Source organism: Galeopterus variegatus, unplaced genomic scaffold (genome assembly GCF_000696425.1).
Source record: "Galeopterus variegatus unplaced genomic scaffold, G_variegatus-3.0.2 Scaffold621, whole genome shotgun sequence".
Classification (NCBI taxonomy): Eukaryota; Metazoa; Chordata; class Mammalia; order Dermoptera; family Cynocephalidae; genus Galeopterus; species Galeopterus variegatus.
In genome coordinates, this window is record NW_007726732.1 from 356569 (window position 1) to 368587 (window position 12019).

The 12019-nt window shown below is 37.2% G+C and overlaps 1 protein-coding gene across 3 annotated transcripts in view; it reads right to left on the minus strand.

The window, feature by feature from the left end:
* Positions 1–12019, minus strand: part of PTPRA (protein tyrosine phosphatase, receptor type, A) — a 110592-nt gene that overhangs the window by 72057 nt on the left and 26516 nt on the right. For 2 of the 3 annotated variants that reach the window (XM_008570644.1, XM_008570643.1), the window contains exon 2: positions 6078–6224. The exons of the other annotated variant lie outside the window; for it this stretch is intronic. In XM_008570644.1, the coding sequence (XP_008568866.1) occupies positions 6078–6224 (147 nt within the window). The remainder of the gene's footprint in view (positions 1–6077; positions 6225–12019) is intronic. 3 annotated transcript variants of the gene reach the window in all.

Consider the following 12019-nt stretch of genomic DNA (forward strand, 5'->3'; position numbering starts at 1 on the left):
CTGTAGGTGTGTGGGTTGATTTCTGGATTCTCTATTCTATTCCATTGATCAGTGTGTCTGTTTTTATGCTAGTACCATGCTGTTTTGGTTATTATAGCTTTGTAGTATAGTTTAAAGTCTGGTAGTGTTATGCCTCCAGCTTTATTTTTTTGCTCAGAATTGCTTTGGCTATGCGTGGTCTTTTGTTATTCCATATAAATGTCTGGATAGTTTTTTCCATTTCTGAGAAAAATGTCATTGGAATTTTAATGGGGATTGCATTGAATTTGTAGATCACTTTGGGTAGTAGTATGGAGATTTTCATAATGTTGATTCTTCCAATCCAAGAGCATGGGATATCTTTCCATCTTCTTGTGTCCTCTTTAATTTCTCTCAGCAGTGGTTTGTAGTTCTCTATAATGAGAACTACAAACCATAGTTAACTACTGGTTAACTCAATTCCTAAGTATTTAATTTTTTTGGTGGCTACTGTAAATGGGCAAGCTTTCTTGATTTCTCTTTCTGCATGTTCACTATTGGAGAATAGAAATGCTACTGATTTTTGTGTGTTGATTTTGTATCCTGCTACTGTGCTGAAATCATTTATCAACTCCAAGAGTTTTTTTGTAGAGGCTTTAGGCTGTTCAGTATACAGGATCATGTCATCTGCAAAGAGGGACAGTTTGATTTCATATTTTCCAGTCTAGATGCCCTTTATTTCCTTCTCTTCTCTGATTGCTCTGCTAGTACTTCTAGCACTATGTTGAATAGGAGTAGTGAGAGTGGGCCTCCTTGTCTAGTTCCTGTTCTTAAAGGAAAAGCTTTCAGCTTTTCCCCATTCAAGATGATATTGGTGGTGGGTTTATCATATATGGCTTTAATTACGTTGAGATACTTTCCATCTATATCTAACTTATAGAGAGTCTTTATCATGAAAGAGTGTTGAATTTTATCAAATGCTTTTTCAGGATCTATAGAGGTGATCATATGGTCCTTGTGTTTGATTTTATTGATATGGCGTATCACATTTATTAATTTGCGTATGTTGAACCAACCTTGCATCCCTGGGATGAATCCCACTTGATCATGGTGTATAATTTTGCATATGTGTTGCAGTATTCTGTTAGCTATTATTTTATTGAGGATTTTTGCATCTATATTTATCAAGGATATTGGCCTGTAGTTTTCTTTTTTAGTTGTATCTTTACCTGATTTTAGAAACAAACTAATCCTGAACCTGAACTGTCAGCCCTACACTTGGATTACCAAATGTTGTTTAAAAAATCAAACAACCCATAAGGTTGATATCACTACAAATCACTATTTCCACCTCGGTGGAACCCTGAACACGTTCTGCAATCTTTCTGTATTTCCCCAGTCAGCTCTCTAACCCTCCATGGCAGCGATTCAAACCTCCTTTCCCCTCCCACACCCTTGGCTGTCGGCCTTGCCCACACTTCCAAGAAAACAGAAGCCATTAAACTGGGATACCCTTAACACCAAGTTACCATATCTAGAAGTTTCCTCCTTCTCTACAATTCCTCCGAAGAATCTCAGTCCCTTAGGAAACTTGCCCTGTTGATCCTCTACCACCATCCCCAGCTTTAACTTCTTCCTTTGATACCAGTATTTAAACACAATAAAGAATTTCTCAAAGAAAAGATGAGAAATTCCTTTGCATCCACATCAATCCGCTAGCTATAATTCTCTCTACTCTGCTTCACAGCCAAATTTCTAGAAAGAGTTGTCTCTATGGCCATCTGGCTTCTTTTTTCCACCATTCCACTAAAACAGCTGTCTCCATATTAAAGAATGACTTCTTTAAAAATATTTGCTACTGATTCACAAAGGTCAATCTCCCTAATATATAAAGGGTTCCTTACAGATTAATAAAAAAGAGACCAACAATCCAAAAGAAAAATAGACAAAAGATACGAAATAGGCATTCACAAAAACCAAACAGTTCTCTTAAATATATGAAAAGATGCTCAACCTCACTCATAATCAGGGAAAGCTAAATTAAAGTGATACTGAGTTACTACTTCTTACCTATCAGATCAGCAAATATAAAAACTTTAACAGCGTTGCATTGGCAAGAGTTTGAGTAAATAAGTACTCTCATACAATCTGTAAATATTTATTAGAATTAAAAATGCACGAACCCTTTGACACAATTCTACTGGGAACTTATTCTACAGATATAGCCATACTTTCAAAGTGACACATGTATGAGGTTATTCAATGCAGCATTATTTGCAATAGAACAAAATAGGAAATAGCCTAAAAGTCTACCAATGGGGAAGGGGGTGTTATTAAATAAATTATGGCATATATAAACAATGGGATACCATGCAGCTGTTAAACAGAATGAAGAGGCTCTACAGAGATCATTTCATTTTAGTACACAAGATATCTTTTGAATTTGAACCATCTTAAAAACAACTTTTGCCAAAAATTAAGTTAAAATTCGGTAGAGAAAAAGCCCACTGGCATTCCTCCCCACCACTACCTGAGTTGTTAAATACCCTGATCTATCTCTATCACATCTGACTTAATGACTCTCCACATTCTCCCAAATTCACCTCTCTTCTTCTCCCAAATTCCCAGCCTCTCTGGTTTTACCATGAAGGTCTAGCCTGGGAAAGAGATCAAAAATTTACTAGAAAGGAACATGAAGTTAATTCTTGGACAATGGTAATAGTCTGTATCTTGAGAGGAAACTGAGTTGCACTGGTATATGCATTTTTCAGAACTCAGTGAATGATAACTGGAGATTTGTGCAATTCACTGTATGTAAATTTTACCTCCAAAAAAGACCCCAACCATAAACAAATACTGTACTCCAGCAAATGATATGCATGCTTTATTTGGGAAGAAGTATACTAATATATGTTACTTACTATGAAATACATTAATATGAATTGATGGATGAATAGAGGAATGGATAGATGTACAGATACATGATACAACAAGTACAGTAAAATGTTACCTGTAGAATCTGGGTGGTAGATACAAAAAACTCTGAACTTTTCTCTGTATTTGAAAATTTTTATAATAAAAGACTGATAAACAGTTCAGTGAGAACTGCATCTACAAGGTGCTGAATCTTATAAACCTCAGGTACAGTGTTTTCCTGATTTATTTAAGTTTTCATGTTCCTCAAAATTACTCTTTTTTTGCTCTACACATTTCTTCCCCAGTATTTTATATGATATTACCATTGTGAATGGAATCTTTTAATGTTATTTATTAAAGAGCTACTTTCATTATATAAGAAAGCCACTGGACTTCTTCTCTCCTCCCCAACCCCCACCCCCACCCTCATTATATATTGTAAACTACTTAAAAAAAAAAAAAAAAAACATGATCATTGCAAGAAATACAAACAAAACAGAGGGGATATAAAGCAAATCCTAAGTCTTACTATCTGCTAGTACCATTTCCCAAAAGAAAGCCACTGGACTTCTTCTCTCCCCCCCAACCCCCCCCCCCCCCCTCATTATATATTGTAAACTACTTAAAAAAAAAAAAAAAAGCATGATCATTGCAAGAAATACAAACAGAACAGAGGGGATATAAAGCAAATCCTAAGTCTTACTATCTGCTAGTACCATTTCCCAAAAGTGTTCGCTAAACACTTCCTTCTATATCCTTTAGAAATTTTCTATACTATATCAGCATATACCCGTACATTAAAAAAAATTATAAATAGGACATTATACATACTTTCTACAGCTTGCATTTTTACTTAAATAATAAATCCTAAACATCTTTCATATCAATACATTCAGCTACCTTTCTTTTCAATGTCTGCACAGTGTTTCACCATATGGATATATCACAATTATTTTAACCAGTCCTTTCTGTTTGCTTTTGTTAAAAGTTGATTGTGTATGACTTCCTCCCCTATCTTATACGTCATTTTCCATTAGGCAACAGTGGCCTGAGTAAAGATAGTATTATATACTCTAGGAAAACCAAAATAATGGAAGAAACCCACATTTATACATAGTTCATTTCTCAAAAAGCATTTGGTTAACTATGAGTACAGAACTGAGCAGGGAGGCTTTGGGAGATGAGTCATGAAGTCTGGGCAATTCCCTCATCTTTTGGACACAATGGCACACACACATTGTGTTCTCTCTCCTACCCTACCACACCCAGACAAAGGGCCAATATATATTCCTTATTTCATTACAAAAACATTTCTTACTTTACAAAAATGTTTCCACTGCATATACATTAGGGTGCTCAGTCAGCGAAGTCAACATTCAAACAAAGAAAAACCAAGATTCCCTTAGCAATATGTAAAAGCCCTATGATAAAAGACAAAGAAAGGGCTGGCCAGTTAGCTCACTTAGTTATAGTATGGTGCTGGTAATACCAAATAAAATGCATTAAAAAAAAAAAAAAAGACGAAGGTTCTGAAAAATGATAGCTGCTGTCTTCCTAATATTGAATGTCTAATAAAAACTTTTCCTAAATGTTATTAAAACTCAAATTCAAATAGTAGACCCAAGACATTTTCTAGGAATACATGTGGAGGCTCTGAATTCCTCAGTCAGGGCAAGGATAGTGGGCAACACCCACTGGCTATTAAATCATTTACATTTGCCCTCCCATCTCAAAGCCCAGTTTGCACTGAGCACTTTGTATGCCTCTCTTGTTTAATGCCTACCAACCCTGCTATGCTGATATTGGTGTTATTACAACTTACTATGTTGTATACTTTGCGGGGTAGGAGGTTGGAAAAGGGAGTTTCTCTTGAATTGCAGAAACCTTGGATGTTAAATCCATAAATAATCGATTATACATGTTTGCACATATTTCAGGGGTTAATTATTTGACATATATGTCCTGCATCCAACATGAAGGAACCAATCACAAGCACACTGAATACCTGCTAGAGAAAGACTCCTTTGGTTTCTGGCCAAAGAGAAACTACTCCTTGCCCAGACATACACTCCCTTGTTAATGAACCATAAGGCTCTGAGAGTCATGCCACTCTCACCTGAAGGCAAGAGGAGGAAGAATAAAGAAAATTGGATGGTACTACTAAAAACAACATGCCTATTCCTACACTAGAGGTGTGAACAAATGCGTAAACTCTAGCCAAGGAGATATAAACTAAATTGCATTATGAGATCTGTAGGAAGGTAGTTTAAAAGGGAGGAACTGAGTCTTTTTCCTTGTCCTCTCTCCTGTAATTTGGAATTGGATGTGTTAATTAGAGCCCCAGCTGCCATTCTGGACCCTGATGTGACCTTGAGGGGAGCAGAATAGAGATCTAGAAAGAGACTAGGTTCTCTGGTGATACTGTCAAACTGCCACACCAGCCCTGCTTACCCTCATACTTTGTACACATGAGAAAGAAAGAAACCTATTTCATTTTCTGATATATGCAACCAACCGCAATCCTGATACAGCTACTTATAAAGGAATAAGACCAACTCATCATGTTATGACTTGTGACAACTTAGGAATGGGAATGATGAGGGTGTTCTGCATACAATTACTAAAGTAAAAATATTACAAGTAATCAACATTATAAAGTCCCCACTAGGCAAAGAAAGCTCAGCTAATCTGCACATTCCCCAGTTTAGACTTTGGTTATGACAGCTTCCCTTAAGAGTTTTTCTACTCAAAGTTAAGTATTCCATATTTAATACATCATTACTGATAAAATATGATCAACTGTAAGGTACATATTATCTCAATACTCACACATCTTATCTCAGTTAAATCTCAACAGCCACTCTTCAAGTTAGATACTCTACATATTCCCATTGTGAAGATAAAGAAATTGAGAGAGGGTTACACATCTGGTAAATTATGGAGATAGAATTTGAATCCAGAATCACCTGGCTTTTTTCCATCTATCTTGACACTATTTGGTCCTTCAAAGGTTTAAAGACTAATGAAGAAACAGAGAAGTCTTCCAAATGCCAACTAAAATTAACTTATAATTATTTTCATTCTACAAATTTCTAAGCAAAGGGACAGATTTTTTTTTTAATGCACGCAGGTTAATTAAACCCTGATTTTCAGATATCCAATATCTATGTTCAAGTACTAGTCTTGATTTTAAGTAAACTCACCTCTTTGGCAGAGGTTAAGCTCTCTGTGGGAAAGATGTATTCACTCTCAGCCCTACTGAAGATGTGTCCCAGGTGTGGGAAAAACAAAGTGGCAGCTGGGAGTGTTAAACTCTGTCCTGAGTCTTCTCCTAGAGCTGTCCAAGTTCTCTGATTTAAGAAAAAGGCATATGGAGGGAGAGTTCAGTCACTTCAGCTAATTATTCACTCAATCAACATTATATTAATTATTAAGAACAAAAGCTATTTTTACAACTGTAATCCTTCATTGCCTGCTATGTGCTAGGCACTTGTAATAGGCATTTTATATACTTGAACCCTGCCCCCCCACCTTATGAGTTAAGTAGTTTTTCCACTTACAGATGAAGAAACGAAGATCACAGAGATTAAGGAATTTGCTCAAGGCCACATATCTAATAAATGGCTATTGGTATTCAAACTCAGGGCTTTTAAAACTTCAAAGCTCGGGTTCTTCCCTTCATGCTTCACCAGATATAGGGGATACACAAACTTAGATTTGTACATTGTCATCAAGGAGTTCACTAACCAGTAGTGAGACATAAATAAATTATTCAAATCCTAAATTATCACCTGCCATAAAAAAAACTTAAGCCAATTAACAATAAGGTGAAGTGGGAAAACTGCATACCAGAGAAGGAATTTTCAGAAAATGGAAGCCAATTAACAATAGGGTGAGGTGGGAAACTGCATACCAAAGAAGGAATTTTCAGGGGAGGTGATATCTGAGCTGAACTTGTGTAAGGGTAAAGAATAGTTAGCCAAGAGAAAGGTCAGACACAGTCTTTCAAGCAGAGAGGACTCAGAGTACGGCAGGAATATCTAAATGAAACTGAGAAGTTAATTTATAGGGATAGAATTGAAGACTTAATGGGTTGCTGGAGTAAGGAAGGCCCAGGTGTCTGACTTAAATGAACTGCAATGCTATAAGCAAGAGGATGACAAGTTGTGAAGCATACCGTGGTGAAAGTGATGAGTTTAATTCTGAACATGAAGAATGTGTGCTTCTACAGTACATGTTGTACCTGTGGTAGGGGGTGGAAGAAGCGGCCGACTGGCAGATAGGCAATGAGGGAGCAGCTGCCATGGAAGTTAGGCAGAAAGCCAAAGAAGAGAAGAAGACAGCTGTAACAGTGACAAAAGCAGCAATGAACAAGCCAGGCAGGAGACATCTGACAAGCACAGGAGGCAGGAGTAGGTGGGTGGTGATGAGTAGAAAAATGATACACACCACCAACGGAGGGAGGAGTAGGAACGGCACACTGAACTGCTGCCAGTGAGAGAAAACAGCTTGTAAAACAGCTGACAAGCTTCTGAAGAAGTCCTAGAACACCAAAAGCCAACTTTTACTGTACGTCTTCTGAGAAGCAACGTGATAGAGAAGTCCAAAACAAAGGGAAGAGGACTGCCCGAAATGAGTGGGACTCAGAAGCTCTGGAGAGCAGCTCACTTTCATAGATGAAATTATACAGAAAATGAAACTGGACCACCAAGTCTGTGAAATAGATTCTTAAGTTCTACTGCCTTTGAGTTATACCTAAGACAAGATTCATTTTGAGGCCTTAAAAGAGATGAGCCTGGAGGCAGGCAAGTCAGTCAGATTACTACAATAAACAAACATACAAAATAGAGTTTGGTATAATTCATATTGCAGATTAATTGAGACAAAGAACAATATGAAAAAGTATTTGTTCTGCTGAAAGCACACCTTGGAATAAACTACTGGACATATAAAACCAAAGTATAGTACAGGTTATCTGCATTAAAGAAAAAAAAAAAACACCCAGGGATAATTTTGAAAAAGAACAATAAAATAGGAAGGATGTATCTATCCAATGTGAAGCCTTACTATAAAGTTACCATAATTAAGACACTGTGGTATTAGCAGAGGAATAGAAACATAGATTTAAAAAAAACCCAAAAAAACCCCACACAGATCAATGGAATAAAACATAGAAACAGAAACAGACTCAGACAAATATACTCAGTTTTTGACAGAGGTACAACTGCAATTCAATGGATAGCCCTTTCAACAAATGGTGCTTGGAAAACTGAACATGCACAGGCAAAAAAATGAAGTTGGTCCCTTACCTCATACCATATACAAAAATGAACTCAAAATGGGTCAAAGACCTAAATGTAAGACCTAAAACTATAAAATTCTTAGAAGAAAACATACGGCAAAAGCTTCATGACATTGAATTTGGCAATGATTTCTTGCATATGACACCAAAAGCATAGACAACAAAACACAGATTAGTTGGACTTCATCAAAATCAAAAATGTCTGAGAATCAAGAACACTATTAACAGAATGAAATGGCAGCCCATGGATGAGAAAAAATGTGTACATTCTTTCTATTCCTCCTTCAAAACAACAAAACTAACCTGATTAAAAAATGGGTAAAAGACATGAATAGACATTTCCCAGAGAAGATATATGAATGTCCACTAAGCACATGAAAAAATGCTCAACCTTACTAATCTTTAGGGAAATGAAAATCAATACCACAAAAAGATACCACTTCACACCCACTAGGATGGCTATTACCAAAAATTCAAAATATAAGAAAACAAAGCCAGAAAATAACAAGTGTTGGTGGGAATGTGAAGAAATTGGAACCCTGTGCATATTGCTGGTGGGAATGTAAGATAATACAGCTGCCATAGAAATCAGTATGGTAATCCCTCAAAAAGTTAAACATAAGGGCCGGCCTGGGGGTGCACTGCTACAGTGCGCCGTTGGGGAAGCGCGGCGGCGCTCCCGCCGAGGGTTCGGATCCCACATACAGACCGGTTCCCGCTCACTGGCTGAGAGAGGTGCGGGCGCAGCACCGAGGGTTGCGATCCCGTTGCCGGTCCCAGTCCGGTGTGGGCGCGACACTGAGGGTTGCGATCCATTGCCGGACACGAAAAAAGACAAAAAAAAAAAGTTAAACATAATATTTAATTGATCCAGCAATTCCACTTCTGGGAATACACTCAAATGAACTGAAAGCAGAGAGTCGAACAGATATTTGTATACCAATGTCATAGGAGCTTATTCACAATAGCCAAATGGTGGAAGCAACCCAAGTGTCTATTGACAGATGAATGGATAAATAAAATGTGGTATATACATACAATGGAATGTTATTCAGCCTTAAAAGGGAAGGAAATTCTGACACATGCTACCACAAGGATGAACCTTGAAGACATCATACTAGGTGAAATAAGCCAGTCACAAAATGACAAATACTGTATGATTCCACTTATATTAAGTATGCAGAGTAGTCAAATTCATAGAGATAGAAAGTAGAATGATGATCACCAGGGACTGGGGAGAAGGAGGAATAGGAAGTTAGTGTTTAATGGGTACAGAGTTCCAGTTGGGAAAGATGAAAAGTTGTGACAGTTGCCACAACAATGTGAATATACTTAATGCCACAGAACTGCATAGTACTTAAAAATATTTAAAATAGTAAATTTTATGTTACATGTATTTAACCACATTTTTAAAAAAGGAGAATAAAAAGACAAGCCACAGACTAGCAGAAAATCTTGCAAAAATTTATCTAATAAAGGACTGGCATCCAGATATATGAAAAACTCTTGAAGCTCAACCATAAGAAAACAAGCATCCCCCAAAAATAATGGGCAAAAGATCTGAACAGACATTTTCATCAAAGAAGATACACAGAAGGCAAACAAGCACATGAAAGACGCTGAAAATCATTAATCATTAGTAAAACACAAAATAAAATACAAAATACCACTATATGCCCACTAAAATGGCGAAAATTAAAAGATCAACCATACCAAGAGTTATCAAGGATATGGAGAAATCAGAACTCTCACACCCTGCTGGTACAAACATAAAATGGTGTAACCTCTTTGGAAAAATCGCTTGGCAGTTTCTTCAAAAGTTAAACACACTCCTATCACATGATCTGATCCAGACATTCCACACACAGGTATTTACCCACAGAAATGTATGCCCATACAAAAGCTTGTACATTTTCATAGAATCTTTATTTGTAATAGCCAGAAACTAGAAACAACCCAAACATCCATCAACAGGTGAATGGATAAAACAAATTTTGCTATTGTGATATAATGGAATTCTACTCAGTAATAAAAAGGAATGAACTACTGAAGTACACAACAATGTGAATGAATCTCAAAATAATTAGGCTGAGTAAAAAAAGCAAAAGAGGGTACATACTTGTTTTAAAACATAGTTTTTATTATTATTTAGGTAAGGTGAGGCCAATTAATCAGGAGATGATGGCCACTGAAGACAGTTACTCCCAGTTCCCAAGAGGAAGGTGCATGCCATGCCACATATGGGCCACATGAGGAAGCAACGGGATCAGTCAGGGGGTAGAGGGAATGAGGTGAAAACAGGGACAAGAGCCTTTACTGTGGTTTCAGCAGGAAGGAATGGGTGAGGCAGGGTAAGAAGAGTCAGGATTGGCTAGTTTCAGTGAGTTCTGGGGCACAGGGGCTGTCCCTAGTTGCCTGATACATGGTCCTGAGGGCAGGTGGATAGTGGCTCAGTGTGAAAGCCCCTTGAGAGTTTGATAAAGGAGGTGGTTGGTCTATGGGTGCTGAATAGATTGGTTTGCATTTGAAAGGAGCCCTAGCAGTTGAGTTATTTACTATCTCTAGGAATTGGTTAGCCTGTCAAAGCATCAGAAACCACATGGTTAGTACAATACTACATGATTTCACTTGTATAAAACTCTAGAAACTATAAACAAATCTATAGTGCCAGAAAACAGATCAGTGGTTGTTTGGGGATGGAGGAGTAGGCAGGGGCAAGAGGGAGAGATTAATGAAAACTTTGGGGTGCAACAGATATATTCACATTCTGCTGACGGTGGTGAAAGCTTCACTGCTGTATACATAGGTCAAAACTTAATAAATTTATACACTTTAAATGTGTACAGTTTATTGTATGTCAATGACAAAGTTGTTTTAAGAATTATAAGACTAATCAGTGATAAAGAAATACAATAAAAAGAATATACAATACATACAATGAAAATGAAATAAAGCCAAAAGATAGTTCTTTGATAAATTAACAAAACAAGTAAAAAGAGAAGACACAAATTAATATTATGAACAAAAAGAAATAACTACAGACACAGCAGATGAAAAAGTGAGAATATTATCAACAACTATAGGCAAATAATTTTGAAAACTTGAAATGTACAAGTCTCTAGAAAAAGAGAACTTGAAAGTACATCAGGAATAATAAAAAACCTGAATATTGTTATAACTATTAAAGAGGTTGAACCATGTACTGGCCAGCTGCAAAAAAAAAAAAAAAAAAAAAAAAAAAAAGAAAGAAAGAAAAAGGTTGAACCAGAAGTTTAACATTTTCCCACATAGAAAACACTAGACAAAAAAACCCCAAAACCAAAAACAAAAAAAATTTTTAAATTAAAAAAAAAAGAAAACACTGGGCCCAGACAGTACTATAGGTGAGAAAAAAGAAGGAATAATTCCCGGCTCATTCTAAGAGGAGAGCAAAACCTGGCATTAAAATTGGACAAAAACATCACAAGAAAGGAAATCACAGGTGCACTTTCACACAATAATATAGATTTGAAAATCCTAAACAAAATATTAAATCGAATCTAGTATATAAGTATATAAAAGATAAATCGTGATCAACTTGAGTCGGCCAGTGTCGTGAGGGGAGGGAAGAGGATCCCGGCCAGACTGTCATCCCACCACCCCTGGGGCCTCGGCCCCAGGTAAACTCCCTGCTTCCGGGAGGCAGATACCATCTCTGTGGCCTTCAGTTTGGAAAAATCCCAGACTGATTTCTGGTTGGGAGAGAGGTGACCGGGGTGCCCCCGAGCCCGCTTGATCCTGCCGGAGAGCTGCCCTGAGGGCGCCGAGCCGGCTCACGCCAGGGGGATTCAAAGAGGAATTGTA